Raw genomic sequence first — 18,348 nt, 5'->3', positions numbered from 1 at the left:
GCTTCATTTTCGGCCAAAAGAAGTGTTCATATAAGTTTTATTAATCCCAAAATGTCCCATTAAGCCACCACCATGTGCTTCTTTTACAAGCAAATCTTTGATAGAGCATTTAGGAATACAAAGCTTACTTTTCTTAAATAAGAATTCATGAAACACATAATTATCATCTACAACTGTTTTTGTAAGATAAGATGCATAAATAATTCCAAAGTCGTGGTCATCTCGATATAATTCTTTAATAGGCTCAAATCCAAGAATTTTTGCACTGAGAGAAGTAAAAAGATTGTACCTTCTAGATAATGCATCGGCTACCACATTATCCTTACCTTGCTTATATTTGATGATATACGGAAATGTTTCAATAAACTCCACCCACTTTTTGCATGCCTACGATTCAGTTTGCTTTGGCCCTTAAGATACTTCAAGCTTTCATGATCAGAGTGGATCACAAATTCTCTAGGCCATAAGTAGTGTTGCCACACCTGCAATGTGCGAACTAAAGCAAACAATTCTTTATCATAGGTAGGATAGTTCAATGCTGCCCCCATTTAGTTTTTCACTAAAATACATTACGGGTTTGCCATCTTGCATCAAAACAGCACCTATGCCCAGACAAGTAATGGTGCATTGGTTAATTTATTCTTAAGCTCATTAAATGCATTCTCTTGCCTATCTCCCCATTTAAAAACAACATTCTTTTTCACTAAGTCATTCAATGGTGCAGCTATGGTGCTAAAATCTTTTATAAATCTCCTATAGAAGCTAGCTAACCCATGAAAACTACGAACGTCACTTGCATTTTGTGGTGTTGGCCAATCCCTGATTGCTTTAACTTTCTCTTCATCTACTTCTACTCCATTTTTACCAACTATGAAGTCAAGAAAGTTAACTTTTTCCATGCAAAAACTACACTTATTAAAATTAGCATAAAGTTTCTCTTTTCTAAGTGTAATCAAAACTAACTTAACATGCTCCACATGCTCATGCAAGGTCTTTGAATAAATTAAAATATCATCAAAATACACAACAACATGCTTTCCTAAATATTCTCTCAAAACGTGATTCATTAAGCACATAAATGTACTAGGAGCATTAGTTAACCCAAAAGGCATAACAAGCCATTCATACAATCCAAACTTAGTTTTGAACGCGGTTTTCCATTCGTCTTCTACATGCATTCTAATTTGATGATATCCAGATTTCAAGTCAATCTTTGTAAATAAACATGAAACATGCAATTCATCAAGCATATCGTCTAGCCTAGGAATAGGATGTCAATACTTTACTGTGATTTTGTTGATGGCTCTACAATCCACGCACATGCGCCACGTTCCATCTTTCTTTGGCACCAATAAGACTGGTACAGAACATGGACTCAAACTCTCTCGTATATAGCCCTTCTCCATAAGCTCCTCTACTTGCCTTTGAATTTCTTTAGTCTCCGTTGGGTTGGCTCTATAAGCTGACCTATTAGGAATTACTGCCCCTGGAATGAAGTCTATTTTATGTTCAATACCTCTAATGGGAGGTAGTCCTTTAGGGACTTCATCTTGGAATACGTCATCAAATTCCTGTAAAAGAGATTGAAACATACTAGGCAAAGACAAATTATTATCGTTAGAGACCAAACATCCTTCCTTGTACACAAGTACAAAGATGGTTTTTTTGTGAGAACATTGCCCTTCTAACCTCTCCAACTCTAGCCAAACAACTCACATTCTTTCCTTTTTTTTCCAATTTCATTCTTTTTTTCACTATGCTTTTCTCATTGACTTTTCTCTATTTTTTTCACTCAACTCTTTTTCCTCAAACTCTTTCTTTTTTTCCTTCCAACTTTAATTGATCAGCAATATATTTGCAGAACGCAAAGGTACAAGAGTGGTTTTTCTACCATCTTTTACAAAAGAATACCGATTCAAATAGCCATCATACATAACCCTTCTATCAAATTGCCATGGCCGGCCAAGCAATATGTGTCCAGCATGCATTGGTAAAATATCACAAAGAACTTCATCTTTATATTTTCCTAAAGTAAAAGATATTAAAGATTGAGAAGTTACCTTCATTGTTCCACTGTCATTGAGCCATTGAAGCTTGTAAGGTTTAGGATGGTGTTGGGTTGGAATTAGCAACCTTTTGATCAGCATTGTACTTACGACATTGGTGCAACTTCCACTATCAATTACAAGACTACAAGGAGTCCCCTTAACCAAACACCTTGTGTGAAATAGGTTGTCTCTTTGATCATGTGTAACTTGAGTTTTAAGAAGTCTTCTGGTTACAAGTACCAAATGACTCCCATCTTCAAGTTCCTCCTCATTCTCTTGGATTTCCTCTTCAACTAGCTCATCATGGTCACTTTCCTCACTATCTGTGACAACTTGTCCATTCTTGATGATCATGACTCTATTGTTAGGACAATTACCACAAAGATGACCAATTCCTTGACATTTCCAACATTTGATGTCTCTATTTCTTTCTCGAATCTCCTTATATTCCTCCACTTTCTCTTTACCCTTGGAGGTCTCAGCTTTGTTCTTTTTGTCAAGATCATACTTGCCTCCAACTTTGAAATCTATCTTTTCAATATTTGCATTCTTTTTCCAAGTGTTGAAAGTAGTAGACTTTGAAATACCATATACCTCTTGGAGTTCTCCTTCTCCCAAGCTAGTTGCCCTTCGATTTTGGCAGCAAGGTGTAATAATTCTTGCATATCAAAGTACGCTTGCCTATCCACTTGATGAGCAAGTTGTCGGTTTAACCCACCAAGAAATCTAGCATTTGTATCTTCCTCATCTTCATCAATACATGCTCTATTCATAAGGGTCTCCATTTCTTTGTAATATTCTTCAACACTTTTGGATCCCTGTTGTAAAGTATAGAGTTTTTGCTTGAGTACTCGAGAATAATGCTTAGGAATGTACCTTTTTCTCATTAATGTCTTCAATTCCTCCCACGTTTCAACTGGTTCTTCATAATTTCTCCTCCACTCTAATTTCAAAGATGTCCACCATATAATGGCATAATCACAAAATTTAGCCACAACAAGCTTCAACTTTCTTTCTTCACTGAAATTGTTGCAATCGAAGACATGCTCAATTTTGCTCTCATATTGCAAATACTCCTCTGGATCAGATCTCCCATAGAAAGTTGGAATTTTTAGCTTTACTCCCCCGACTCCTTTTTCTTTTTCTCTCTCATACTGGTACTCCCTCTCAATTCTTTTTTGTGCTAAAATTTCTCTACCCCTTCTTCTGACTCTTCCTCTCTCTCGACTGACATCTCTCCCTCCCCTAAGACTATGTCCCGCTAAAAGGGTGACATTGTCATCTTCTTCATTTTCAACTCCTTCATTCAAGTGTACTTCCCTCCCTTAAAGATTACCTAAGGCTATTTCAATTTGCTCCATCCGGTCTGTCAATGTACTAATAACTTGATTCAAACGAGTAATTGTTCCGACCTGTGCTTCTCTCCACCTAGCTTCATTGATCTCCCCTCCATTTCCTCCATCTTGGTTCATGATTGTACAAACAGTAGTAGAATGTGTTTAGGACCTCACACACTCAACTCACTGATTTTACACTCAGGGACACTCGTGTTTATACACACAAAGGTAGGCTGTTTGAGAAACTGACTAAATTATGATTAAGGTAGGCTAATATAACGTAAAGCAATTCTGATAGTAGCAAGCTATTCAAAGCAATCAAGATTAGTTAATTATGAAATAACAACAAAATAAAACAAGACGTGAACAAAAAAACAAGGGACACGAAGATATTTTTGGATATAATTGCACACTGAAAAAAATCCAAAAAGAAAGAACATGAAGATTTTAAGTACGATCTAACTCTCCTTTTTACAAAATTCGGGAAATTTAGAAGTTATCTTCAAGCGTAGATTATGAGAAATATATATATATATATATCAAACACAACGGTTCTAGATTTAGATGGATAAAGAAAAAGATGTGAATCGAAGTTTATTTGATCTTCAAATAAACATGCAAATGATCTAAAAAAATGATAAATATTGTTTATAATCACAATCGTAAGAACAGATATGATAAGATTTTTTTTTTCAAGATCTCAACGTGATCTTTAGGAAGAAAATGAGAACAAAGTGAAAAGTTGATGAATAATGACGGAAATGACAGCAAGAAAATAATTGACAAATTTAAAGAAAAGATAAACAAGAGAAGAAATGAAAGATAAAATCAATTCTAGAGCCGGCCACAAAGATGTAAGTCTAGGCTCTGATACCAAATTGATAAGGCAACCCTAATCCTCAGCCCAACGATCCAAGCTTTTGTTGAAGCAAGAACCCTTGAATCAAAGTAATTAACACCTCCTTATACGAAATTTGGATCAACCAAGAGATAAGGCTAGAATTAGATTACCTCTTATGATCGAAGATCTAGAAGCAAGATTTGGAAACCTTGTTCTAAATTGAGTCACTCCACAATCAAACTTGATCAAGGCTTGATTGAATGGCTCGGGTGCAATTCTACCACAAGAATTGCTTGAAACTTAGAAATGGCAAATACGATGCTCGGATTTCTAAGGGAAACGTCGCAATTTGAGATCTGAATTACATTCATCCACGAATCTCCATTTTACATAACATATTGTAGGTAATTATAGTCTCCCGACAAAAGACGTTTGTGGACAGGATTCAATCCCGGTCCCCTTTTAATCTCCACAAATGACAAAGTCAATTTTGACCAATTGACCATTGCAAAATGAAAACAAAAAAACAATAAAATCTTTCAACAAATGTTGATATGTTTGAGTGGCTAAAGAAATAAACTTCAAATCTATTAGGCTTCACTTTTAATGTTTTCCAACTTCAACCATGCAAATATTCAATTGTCCTTCGTAATCGTATTAGCTTCTAATTCTACAAATGATGGTTGAACCGAGCCGATCCAATTTTGTAGATGAAGAATGAATTTTTGTTGAATCTTATCACACATGTTCCCTTTTTCTATGATAGAGGCCAAAGTATAAGTCAGTCTATCAAATCAAATGACTTATACTACTCCATGTGGCAAGTAGAAGTCATGGTGAATATAGATCTCTATCAAAACTACTTGGTCGGTTCCATTCCAAGTGAGATAACGATGCTTAAAAAGTTGATTGGGTTGAATTTGTCCCACGACAATCTAACAGGGATAATTCCGGCTGAAATAGGAGAAGTTGAATCGTTGGAATCACTTGATTTATCTTTCAATCAACTTTCCGGGCCAATTCCGAGGAGCATATCAAGATTAAATTCATTAGGCGTGTTGAAACTATCTCACAACAATCTCTCTGAAGAGATTCCTCGAGAGGGTCATCTTTCCACATCCAATGAGGCTTCAAGTTTTGGTAACAATCCTAATCTTTGTGGAGATCCGCTTCCAAAGAAGTGTACAATTGAGAATCCATTTGAGCGGTCATCTACAAATATGGAGAATCAAGATGAAGAGGAGGATAAATGGGAGAAGTGGTTGCTTTACATAATGATAATACTTGGGTATGTGGTTGAATTTTGGGCCGTTGTTGGAGTTTTAATATTGAAGAGGTGTTGGAGATACGCATACTTCAACTTTATACATGTGTCTAAAGACAAGATTCATACAACAATGCAACGGAGCATACAAATGTTAAAAGGAATCTGCATTCACAAATGAATAGGTAACAAAGTTCTTATTTTATTTAAAATCTATTACAAACCATCAATTTTTCGCTTCTCTAATTAATGCATTCATTCTCTTTTGGTTAATTTTTTCTTGATAGTATGATTTGAAGTCATGTTTCTTCATCCCCACTCTAATACTGCTTTCTGCTTTTTTGTCATTCAGTCAATTGTTCGACAATCCTCTTTTACGCTTGCTCGTGTGCCAATCTTCTCATTCAGTCTGAAATTATTGCTGCCACTACAATGATTGCTAAGAGATTACGATTATATAAGATTAACCGTTATACTCATTGCCATATCATGTTAGATAGGACATATTATCATTTTTATAAGTTTTCTCCATCTCGAATGTTTTGGAGTTTTCTGTTTTTCCTTATTTTTTAGTTCTCGGTTGACATGTTTTCATCTTTAGTGCTTAGTTGTTTAGTGCTTAGTTGTTTCTGTTCATTTGATAACATTTTTTAGCATAACCATCACATATTTGATTTTATCTTTATTGAGATAATTTAAGTTTGAAATCATTATTTCATACTATTTTATCATTATTAAGATATGTATTCTACTTATTCTGTCATTTACACTAATTATATAACACTATTATTCGTCAATCACCACATAACATTTATAAATATATATGTTTGATATATATATGATTCTTAATCCTTTACCATGTAAAGGTAGGTTTTACACATATGGCTCTTAATAATTTTTAAGTTTTTTGTTTTTTTTTTTGTTTTTTTTGTTTGTTTGTTATGGAGCTCAACCTTTCAAATTGACTTTATATTATAAAGTCAGCATGATATCACAGTATTTATATTTATATTAAGGTTAATAGATGATATATTTGTTTATATTTTATGGGTATTTATAAAAGATTTAAAAGAGATCGATTAATCTTTAATATTGATTTCGAAACCTCCCATTTATTGATATATCCATGTATAAACCCTATACCCTATATTTTAATCATTGAGAATAACTAACTATCGCTAAATTATAATTAAAAAAATATCCTTGAACTTTTAGATATATATATATATATATATGAAAATTATTGATATTCTCTCAAAAGTTACAATATTATTCTTTACATTTGATGAACATTTAAAAAAAAATTGTTCTTAGAGTACAAATTTGTTAGAATGTTAGATGAAAATGGGGAGATAGAAACAAATATGGGATGAGTTGGAATAAAAGATAAGGTCTCTGAATCATTTTTATTTTAGATCCCAATTTCTGTTCAATATCCTAACGAATTTCTTGGTAGAAGTAATTCTTTCTTGTAAGGAAGCCAATTTCGATACTAAGAGTCGGTTGATAACCCAAAGTTAAAAGTATTCTACCGAGTAACGTAGATACTTCAAATCTTACTTGAACGAAACGAAAGATATTGTCGATAAATAGAAGCTCGTCTTATTCATTAACATCTAGAAAATAGTCTACCATAGTTAGCCAATTTGTGTTTTGCTCACTTCTTAAATGAATTCAAGACATCCAAATTGGCTTAGATTATTAAATCACATCAATATAATTTAGCTTATTAAATAAAATATGATATTTTTTTAATTCATCGATGATGGTTTCAAATTCTTAAGTTTTACGTATTTTATGAAATAAATTGATAGTCACAAAAATGGAGCTGGAGATTAGAGAGGTTGTTTGTTGGGTTTTTGAAGAAATGTTTAAAATTTTGACACACAATAAATAGTTGTTGGAGTTAGATCAACATACATAACAACTTGATCGCAACAAATCTTTTCCTCCCGATCTTTGCCTAACGAACTTGATCGCTTGCTGATTACATTCATATGTGCTCAACATCGTAGCTGGGCTATGGATATTCATTTACATTCATCTAATGATCTACCATACTTCTAGCTCCCGTTTTCAAATTAAAAGAGGAAGGTTGTTAGAAAAGGATTGGAGACATTTTTTTCTCTATCACAATTAATGCTTTTTCACTTTTAATAAATTAGAAATGAATGTTGGTGTTTTATTCAATATATAATTTCAAAATATTTATCTAATTTTTATAATTATTAGTTTTTATAATTAAAGTCTTCCATCACTTTTTTTTATTGCACTTTCTTTCATATTTATTAATATTATTCATTTATTCCAAAATTAAAAAAATAAAAATTTTATTGTAGGGTTTGAATGGGCAAACAACTTTATTAAAGTATTAAAATTAATGAAAAAAATTGAACAAGTCAAGAAATTATTTGAAAAATAGGATATTATTTGTAATTAAATAAAATTATTATTTGAGATATAGTAAAAAATTAAAATTAAAATTAGTTGACTCAAAAGTAAGTCTTTTGGTCACACAAGTTGTCTTTCAAACATTTTATCTCCCACAACTTCTGGTCCATTTCTTTACTAACACAAAGGACTATTTTTCTTAAAGTCTTTACAGACTTTTTTATGATTTTTTTTAAATTTATAATTACTACTCATTCATGTACTATTATTGACTAATAGTAATTATTAATGTTATCTCATCTATTTAAAAATGTAAACTAATAATAAAAAATTTATTAACCTTATTTATCCATATTCTAATTCAAATTTATAAATACCAAGAGAAAAAAAAAATCAAAAAACTACTATAAAATGAACTTAATATTAGAGATGAAATGAAATTTTTTGAGAATTAGTCCATGAAGAGACCATTTCATTAAAATGATATGATAAATATTTCTCAAGTTGAAAGATCATTCTCCAAATTTAAATACAAGGTGGTTGAGTAATATATTTATGTCAAAAATTTTAATGGGGTTCAATCCTATCCTTTTAAAATTAAATAAAACAAAAAGAAAAAGAAGTTTTGTGTAAAGATTCATTTATAAAGAGAATCATTTCTCCACTTCATTCACATTCTTTCCAAAATGAAGAAACTTTGTGTTATCCATGATGGTGATATTTCAATTTTCTTTTTCCACAGTTTCAGCTATAATCTGCATTCAAAAGGAATGAAGAAACTTTGTGTTATCCATGACGGTGATATTTCAATTTTCTTTTTCCACAGTTTCAGCTATAACCTACCTTCAAAAGGAGTGAGAGGCCCTCCTTCAATTCAAAAAAGGTTTTTCGAATGATTCTTCTCATCGTTTGGCTTCATGGAGTGGAATAAATTGCTGTAATTGGTATGGTGTGGGCTGCAATCAAACTACTGGACATGTTACTATGATTGACCTTCGAAACAATTGGTTTGACTACCCCTCCTTAGCTTTACATAGTAATTCTATTCACTCTAATTTGCTTGAGCTTAAATACTTAAATTACTTGGATTTAAGTGGGAACGATTTCACTTTACTCGAATCCCACACGTTTTAGGTTCAATGGATGAATTAACTTATCTTAATCTTTCTTATGCATTCCATGATACATCATCTCTTCCTCATCATATAGGAAACCTTATTAAATTGGTTGTTCTTGATTTATCAAATTCTTACCCTTATGCCATAAGTGGAGTTGAATTGAAGCAACTCAATTGCGACGTTGAATGGATATCTCACCTTTCTTCCTTGCACTTCTTTCGCTTGAGTGGTACGCATCTTTCAAAGGCTTCCAATTTAATGCAAGTGCTAAGTTCTCTTCCTTTATTGTCATCCCTAATATTGAGAGATTATAGGCTTCAAAACAACCAATTGTCTTTGTTTTCCACCAATTCTTCATTTCTTTCTAGAATTCAACATCTAGATTTGTCTTCTAATAACTTTCATGGTACAATTCCTAAGGCTTTTCACAATTTGACTTTCTTGAAATTCCTAGATCTTTCATTAAATGAATTCTTCTATAGATGGTGGAGTTTCATCTTTCATATTTGGAAATAATTGTATCTTAAAAGCACTTGATTTATAGTACAATCCTGATTTTAGAGGAGATGTGTTTAGAAGTGATAAAAATGAATCTATGAGTTGCGACCATTATGATATACAAGTGCTTAAATTACATGATACATCTATGAAAATCAAAATTTCAGATTGGTTAGGAAAATTAAAAATTTGCAGTCCCTTTCCCTTTCTACAAGCCTCATTTATGGTTCAATTCCTACCTCACTTGGCAATTTATCCAACTTTAAAGATTTAGATGTTTCAAACAATGCTCTAATCGGAGCAAATCCTACTTCATTTGGTAGATTATTAAATTTGAAAAAATTGTATCTTGGACAGAATAGATTGGAGGAGTTGGAGGAGGAATGTTTTATCCAACTTGAAAATTTGGAAACTTTCGTTCTTGAAGAAGCTCATTTTGACAATCTCTCTCGGTTGAATTCTTTATTAATTGCCGACAATGAGCATCTTTCATTGGAAATGACATCTAATTGGGTTCCTGCTTTTCAATTAAACCATTTTGATGCAGGTTCATGTATTGGTTATTTTGGAAGTGAGTTCCCTCCATGGCTTCGAACACAAAAGACATTAGTTAATTTGTGGTTGTCCAATACAAGTATTTCGAGTGCTTTTCCAAGGTGGTTGAGAACTCAAAATCTCACCACTTTGGATCTTTCCTACAACCAAATTGTGGGGCCAATTCCTACAAGTATTAGGGCACAAATGCCCAATTTAGAGAACTTGTATCTCAATGATAATCTTATCAATGATTCTTTACCGCTCTCACTTTGCAAGTTGAAGAATGGTGCAAGGTTGTTTGTGTTGTCTTCAAATTTGATACTTTTGGATTTATCTTCGAACAATTTTTCAGGAAAATTTCCATATTCACATGGAAATCTTTTGGGTGTTCAAATGTTGAACTTGGAAAACAACTCTGAGGGATCCATGCCAAGTGTCATGAAGAATGCTAGAGATTTAAATTTTTTAAATCTTGGCAGAAATAAATTCTACGAAACATCCCTACATGGGTAGGTAATAATCTTGGAGATTTGGTTTTTCTAAGACTAAGAGGTAATTTGTTCAATGGTACAATTCCTTCGAGTCTCTACAATCTCACTTACTTACGCAATTTGGATCATGCATGTTGTTGAGGTATGGAGTCTGCTCCCTGTATTTATAGCTTGGTCAACAGCTATATTCGGTAAAGCTATATTTGGTAAAGCCATATATGGTAAAGCTATATTTGGTAAAGCTATATATGGTAAAGCTGTATCCGGTAAAGCTATATATGGTAAATAGCTATATATAGTAGATGGTTAAATCTGGTAAAGCTATATTTAGTAGACTGAACCATATATATATCCCGTCTAGTAAAGCTTTGAAGATGTACTTTCTATTCTCTGTACTCTCTCTTGTTGTACATACCTGAAATCATCAAATAAAAAAATCCTTTTAGCCAAAGTTCTCCTTGCAATTTTCTCTATCCTTTTCTTTGTGTTCATCTAGATCGAGTGTGTGCGTTGTTGTGCGATCCTAACAACTGGTATCAGAGCTAACAACTGGTATCAGAGCAAGGCAAAATTTACCACGATCTGTGAAGATGGAAAGTTCAAAGATTGGAATTGAGAAGTTCGATCGATCCGATTTCGATTTCTGGAAGATGCAGATTGAAGATTATCTGTACTAGAAAGATCTTCACGAACCTCTGTTGGGGGTGAAGCCGGATACCATGACCACGGAACAGTGGAAGCTCAAGGATCGACAAGCCTTAGGGATGATCCGGTTAACGCTATCCAGAAACGTGGCGTTTAACATCATCAAGGAGAAGACAACGTCAGATCTGATGAAGGCGCTGTCAAATATGTATGAAAAACCGTCGGCTATGAACAAGGTGTATTTGATGCGTAGATTGTTCAATCTACAGATGTCTGAAGGTGGACGTGTTGCGGATCATATAAATGAATTCAATATGATCATAAGTCAACTGGGTTTGGTGGAAATTAATTTCGAAGATGAAATTAAAGCATTGATTTTGATGTCATCCTTACCCGAGTCATGGGATACTGTTGTTGCCGCAATCAGCAGTTCCCGAGGATCTGATAAACTGAAGTTTGATGAAATTCGAGATGTAGTTCTCAGCGAAAGTATTCGCAAACGGGAAACTGGAGATTCATCAGGCAATGCTCTCAGTGTTGATCGGAGGGGAAGAAGCAAATCAAAGAGCTCAAACAAACATGGGCGTTCAAAATCAAAGAACCGGGGAAAATCTCCAAACAAACCCAATGTAACGTGTTGGAGCTGTGGGGGAAAAGGACACTTTCGGACAGATTGTACAAAACTAAAGAAGAAGCAGAATCATAAATCTGAAGACGATGATGATTCTATATACACAACAGAAGATGCTGAGGACGTTTTAATCCTTAGTGTGGATAGCCCAGCTGAATCCTGGATTTTGGATTCAGGTGCATCGTTCCATTCGTCTCCAAGTAAGGATTTGTTTCGAAATTTCAAATCAGGAAATTTCGGGAAGGTGTATCTTGCCGACAACAAAGCCTTGGAGATTGAAGGAAAGGGAGATGTCTCTATACAAACTCCAGCAGGAAATCTATGGACATTACAAGATGTCAGATACATTCCTGGTCTCAAGAAGAACCTGATCTCTATTGGTCAGTTGGATAGCACAGGCTATGCAGCAGAGTTTGGAAAGAGTTCCTGGAAGATTGTGAAGGACGCCATGGTTGTTGCGCGTGGCACAAAATCCGGAACCTTATACACAGCTGCTGAGAGTGCTTCCAATTCAAGTCTATAGCACAATAGACTTGGACATATGAGCGTCAAAGGAATGAAGATGCTGACTGCGAAAGGAGCTTTAGAAGGCTTAAAATCTGTTGATATGGGTCTTTGTGAGAGCTGCGTTATGGGCAAACAGAAACGAGTTAGTTTCACAAAGGCTGCCAGAGAACCGAAGAAAGTGCGGTTGGAAATGGTCCATACAGACGTCTGGGGACCATCTCCAGTTTCATCACTTGGTGGATCAAGGTACTACGTCACCTTCATCGATGACTTTAGCAGGAAGGTATGGGTTTACTTTATGAAACACCAGTCAGATGTGTTTACCACCTTCAAGAAGTGGAAAGCTGAAGTTGAAAATCAGACCGGCTTAAAGATCAAATGTCTGAGGTCTGACAATGGAAGAGAATACAACAAATCAGAGTTTATAACATTTTGTGCAGCTGAGGGAATTAGATTAATAAGAACAATTCCCGGTAAGGCAAGACAAAATGGTATTGCAGAAAGAATGAACAGAACATTGAATAAGCTAGCAAGAAGCATGAGGATTCATTCTGGATTGCCAAAGACATTCTGGGCTGATGCTGTGAACACAGCAGCATATTTGATTAATAGAGGGCCGTCAGTACCCTTGGAGTTCAAATTGCCCGAAGAAGTATGGACAGGAAAAGAACTCAAGTACTCTCACTTGAGAACCTTTGGTTGTACTGCGTATGTCCATGTTGATCTAGAGAAGAGAGATAAGTTTGATGCTAAGGCCGTGAAATGCTACTTCATAGGCTATGGCTCTGACATGTTTGGGTACAGGTTTTGGGATGAGAAAAATATGAAGATCCTAAGACACTGTGATGTGACCTTTGATGAAAATGTCATGTACAAGGACAGAGAGAAGATAAACTCTGAGACTACGAAGCAAGTGGGAGTTGAACTTGAGTGACAAGAAAATTCACGCAGTGATGGTAGAACAGAAGCAAAAGAAACTCCTGATCCTATTGCTGAAGAACCAGACGTGGAGCAAGTAGCACCTGAGCAGGTGTTGAGAAGATCATCCAGAACTACCAGAGCACCAGATAGATATTCAACCTCATTACATTATCTGTTGCTGACTGACGAAGGAGAACTAGAGTCCTTTGATGAGGCCCTACAAGTGGAAGATTCAACCAAGTGGGAGCAAGCCATGGATGATGAGATGAGCTCACTTGAAAGGAATAATACGTGGGTGCTGACTGAGTTGCCTACACGAAAGAGAGCTCTGTTGAACAAATGGGTGTTCAAAATCAAGGTTGAACCAGATGACAGAAGGAGGTTTAAGGCCCGGTTAGTAGTTAAAGGATATTCACAAAGAAAAGGCATTGATTATGCTGAGATCTTTTCTCCAGTTGTGAAATTAACTACTATCCGAATTCTGCTGAGTATTGTTGCATCGGAGAATTTGCACCTCGAGCAAATGGATGTAAAAACAGTTTTTTTACATGGAGATCTAGATGAGGAGATCTATATGCAACAACCCGAAGGGTTTGCAGCTCCAGGCAAGGAGCACATGGTGTGTAAGCTCAATAAGAGCTTGTATGGACTGAAACAAGCACCGAGACAATGGTACAAGAAGTTTGACTCCTTCATGAGCAAGAGTGGTTTCCACAGAAGTGAAAAGGATCAGTATTGCTACCTCAAGAAATACACTGATTCTTATGTGTTTATACTCCTGTATGTGGATGATATACTAATTGCTGGATCAAGTATGAGGAAGATAAACCACCTGAAGGCAAGCTTGTCTTCAGTATTTGAGATGAAAGATTTAGGTGCAGCGAAGCAGATCCTTAGGATGAGGATTTCTCGAGATAGATCTGCTGGCACATTAAATCTATCCCAAGAACAGTACATTGAGAAGGTGTTGTCCAAATTCAAGATGAATAACGCTAAACCCAGGACTACCCCCTTGGCAAATCATATTAAATTGTCAAAGGGGCAATCTCCCAAGACAGTTGAAGAACGTGAGCACATGGCATCAGTTCCGTACGCTTCTGCAGTTGGGAGTTTGATATATGCTATGGTCTGCACTAGACCTAACATAACACATGCAGTGGGAGTTGTTAGCAAGTACATGACAAATTCAGGGAAGGAACATTGGGAAGCTGTGAAGTGGCTTCTGAGATATCTGAGAGGTACATCCAATACTACACTTTGTTATAGCAATGACAAAGTAGTTCTGCAAGGTTTTGTGGATGCTGATCTGAGTGGAGATGTAGACTCCAGCAAGAGCACATCTGGGTATATCTACACTATAGATGGAACAGCAGTGAGTTGGATGTCCAAGCTTCAGAAANAAATGCGTTGCTCTTTCATCTACTGAAGCTGAGTACGTGGCTATAGCTGAAGCTGGAAAGGAGATGATATGGATGACAGACTATCTAGAAGAATTAGGCCGGAAGCAGTGCAAGAAGATCCTTCATATAGATAGTCAGAGTGCCATACAGTTGGTGAAAAACCCAGTCTATCATTCAAGGACAAAACACATTAGAAGACGGTACCATTTCACTCGCAGGTTAGTGGAAGACGGCGATATGTGTTTGGAGAAGATAGAGGGTGCAAAGAATCCAGCAGACATGTTGACAAAATGTGTTGATGTTGGAAAATTAAGGTTATGCAAAGCCCTAATTGGTATGGTGTAAGATCAGTTTCCAAGTGGGAGAATTGTTGAGTTATGGAGTCTGCTCCCTGTATTTATAGCTTGGTCAACGGCTATATCCGGTAAAGCTATATTTGGTAAAGCCATATATGGTAAAGCTATATTCGGTAAAGCTATATATGGTAAATAGCTATATATAGTAGATGGTTAAATCTGGTAAAACTATATTTAGTAGACTGAACCATATATATATCCCGTCCAGTAAAGCTTTGAAGATGTACTTTCTATTCTTTGTACTCTCTCTTGTTGTACATACCTGAAATCATCAAATAAAAAAATCCTTTTAGCCAGAGTTCTCCTTGCAATTTTCTCTATCCTTTTTTTTGTGTTCATCTAGATCGAGTGTGTGCGTTGTTGTGCGATCCTAACACATGTAACCAATTAGAAGGATCTATATCACAAAATCTTCGAAATTTTCTTCGAATGATAGGAGATGTATATGTTCTCTTTTACTATGATAGATAAAAAAGTATAAGTCAATCTATCAAATCAAATGATTTATATTACTCCATGTGGCAACTACAAGTCATGATGAATATAGATCTTTCTCAAAACTACTTGGTCGGTTTCATTCCAAGTGAGATAACAATGCTTAAAGAGTTGTTTGGATTGCATTTGTCCCACAACAATCTAACAGGGACAATTCCTGCTGAAATAGGGGAAATCGAATCATTGGAATCACTTGATTTATCTTTCAATCAACTTTCTGGTCCAATTCCGAGAAGCATATCAAGATTAAGTTCATTAGGCATGTTGAAATTATCTCACAACAATCTCTGTAAAGAGATTCCTCGAGAGGGTCATCTCTCCACATTCAATGATGCTTCAAGTTTTGATGAAAATCCTTATCTATGTGGGAATCCACTTCCAAAGAAATGTACAACTGAGAATTCATTTCAACCGTTGTTCAGAAATATCAAGAATCAAAATGAAGAGGAAGATAAATGGGAGAAGTGGTTGTTTTACATAATGATAAACTTGGATATGTGGTTGGATTTTGGGAAGTTGTTGGAGTTTTAATATTGAAGAGGAGTTGGAGATTCGCTTATTTCAACTTTGTGGAAGAGACTAAAGACAAGATTCATGCAACAATGCATCGAAGCATCAAAACGTTGAAAGGAATGTGCATTCACAAGTGAGTAGGTAATAAAGTTCTTCCAAATTCCATCTGTATTGTTCTTCTTCCTCTTTATATTTATGTTCTTAATTCTTTTTTACCATGTTGCTTCACTCATCTATATATTGTCTTGTATTATTTTATTGTTTAGATTCGTTGGTTGATTTTTTCCAATGGATCAGCTGAGTAGGGTTCAACGCTTTCCTCCCGTTGAAGATAACTACGCTCTATATTTTTATAGTCGATCGGGTCATTCCCATATATTCTTCTTCAATTGCATTCTTGATTTTTGTCTTGTTGTATGTTTAGAAATCTTTGTTCCTTCCGACAATTTTCTTGTACGTCATTTTTTCTTGGAAGTGTCACTTTTCTAAATTATTATGGTGTTGTTTCTTCTATGTGTATGCTATGAGTGTTGCCTGATTAAGGAGTCTCGGCTTTTGTTTGCTTGTTCTTATGCTATTTTGTGAGTTTTTTTTGGGAGTAAATGATTAATTTTATGGTAGTTGAACAATGTGTAAAATTACTGTCGTGGATTGTGTACACTTGCATATCTTACACAAAAATTTACTTGTTTGACCTTTATTTTGAAAACCACCACGTGTGATATGTCATTGTATTACTTTTTCAATCGTGTGCATCATGATTTTGAAAATAGTATTCACACAAAATTATGACCTCCGTGCTATAGCATACATTGTTCACATAAAAAATACGTCACAACTGGTGGGTTCTAATGTGCAGGTAAACATTGTGTCACTGAATTCCTATCATAATTCTGTGTGAACATTACCTCGATTGATATGAGATCTTTAAGTAAACCAAAAGCAAATTATTTAGAACTTACGGTTAAAGTGAACAATATCATACCATTGTAGAGGGTTTTGTTGTTCCTATGAGCGTGGACCTTTATTATAATGGATGCATGACCATTATAATTTTGCCTCTATCTAATTAGAATTGAATTCTCGTAGGGACTCGCCCATCCTAATCTCCACAAATATAAATGAGAAAATTCATAAAAATAGAGATTGAAATAGGTAGTGGGATGAAAACGGAGAAGCCTTCCATCTCTAGGAACATCGAAATATAGAGAGAATAGGGTAAGAGATTTGAGTTTCGTCTAATAAATTCATATGATGAAAGTGTATTACTCCTCCAAGATGATGGGGATTCAGATGTCAGCAACACAACATGCATGTGGGTTCATCTAATCCATGGAGTGGAACCCGGTGAAGATCCAACAGCCTCTTGCGAGCTATAATTCTGGCGGCCCTGGTTCTCCCGGAGGAGGAGGAAGTAGTGGTGGTGGTGGCGGCGGCTCCTTCAGGAGTAGGAGTGGTGGGATGTCATGGTGATAAGATAAGGAATCAATACAAGGGGAATAAGATTCGGATTACCTTGTTGATCGAATATCTCAAGACAAGAACATTTTGTTTGAGATTCGAATCACTCCAGAAGCAAGATCGATCATGTCTAGCTTCAATGATTCTTGTTGATCAAATATCTCAAGACAAGAACACTTGTTTGAGATTCGAATCACTCCACAAGCAAGATTGATCATGTCGAGCTTGAATGATTCTACATGCAACCTAAACTACATAGAGTTGCAAAGAAACTTAGCCATTGGCTAAAGAAAAGCACAAATGCTTCTTTTGATATATCTTCTAAGTCTCCCTTACAAATACAACAAACATGGCTTTATATAGCCTCAAAATGAAACTATTAAAGGCATTCCAAAAGTTGTAACATTCACACTTTATGGCCATAATTAGCCATTATGTAAATGTAACCGAAATTAAATAAAAAGTCTTAAAATACAATAACTCTAAATTACTCTAAATTATAACCCACCCAAAATTTACAACAATCAAACTTTATTCTTCTTCAATGTAGCATGAATTGAAACATCTTTTGATAATTTTGACAACCTTTTCTTCACATCTTCATTGAAGCATATTGTATGATTGATGTCTCTTGGTTCATATCACATGGGGTAAATATGATGGTGATGATGCTTTGAAAACCACAGTATATGGTGTGAATGTGAATGAATGAATGATTTTAATTTTAATTTTGAAAATGGTTATTAAGAAGATGTGTATGTGTGGTTCCTCCACCATCCTGCATAACAAAACACTATGGGAGGATCATACTATACTATTTCCCACCACAATTGTATTGCTATTTCAATAAATTTTCAACCTTAATTCTTTCTTTACTTTCTATTTTTGACTCTT

General features: G+C 35.0%; 1 protein-coding gene and 1 pseudogene across 1 annotated transcript; one reads left to right on the top strand and one right to left on the bottom strand.

Moving 5' to 3' along the window:
* The window catches only part of LOC111430249, a 6,649-nt pseudogene extending 3,129 nt beyond the window's left edge, over positions 1 to 3,520 (bottom strand).
* A 1,539-nt stretch (positions 3,521 to 5,059) lies between these two features.
* On the top strand, positions 5,060 to 10,547 carry LOC111430248 (MDIS1-interacting receptor like kinase 2-like). The gene is made up of 2 exons (XM_023066414.1): positions 5,060 to 5,514; positions 9,665 to 10,547. The coding sequence occupies exons 1-2, from the start codon at positions 5,060 to 5,062 to the stop codon at positions 10,545 to 10,547; spliced, it is 1,338 nt and encodes a 445-aa protein (XP_022922182.1).
* Positions 10,548 to 18,348: the final 7,801 nt, after the last annotated feature.

Source organism: Cucurbita moschata, unplaced genomic scaffold (genome assembly GCF_002738365.1).
Source record: "Cucurbita moschata cultivar Rifu unplaced genomic scaffold, Cmos_1.0 Cmo_Scf00033, whole genome shotgun sequence".
Lineage (NCBI taxonomy): Eukaryota > Viridiplantae > Streptophyta > Magnoliopsida > Cucurbitales > Cucurbitaceae > Cucurbita > Cucurbita moschata.
The sequence above is the reverse complement of the archived record's forward strand: the minus strand, read 5'-3'. Positions and strand labels throughout refer to the sequence as shown.

Bases quoted from the DNA above. Each gene is read 5' to 3' on its own strand.
- LOC111430248 (XM_023066414.1), top strand. From the start codon at position 5,060: ATGGTGAATATAGATCTCTATCAAAACTACTTGGTCGGTTCCATTCCA. The intron at 5,515-9,664 runs GTATGTGGTTGA...TCAAAATTTCAG, and splicing joins TACATAATGATAATACTTGG to ATTGGTTAGGAAAATTAAAA.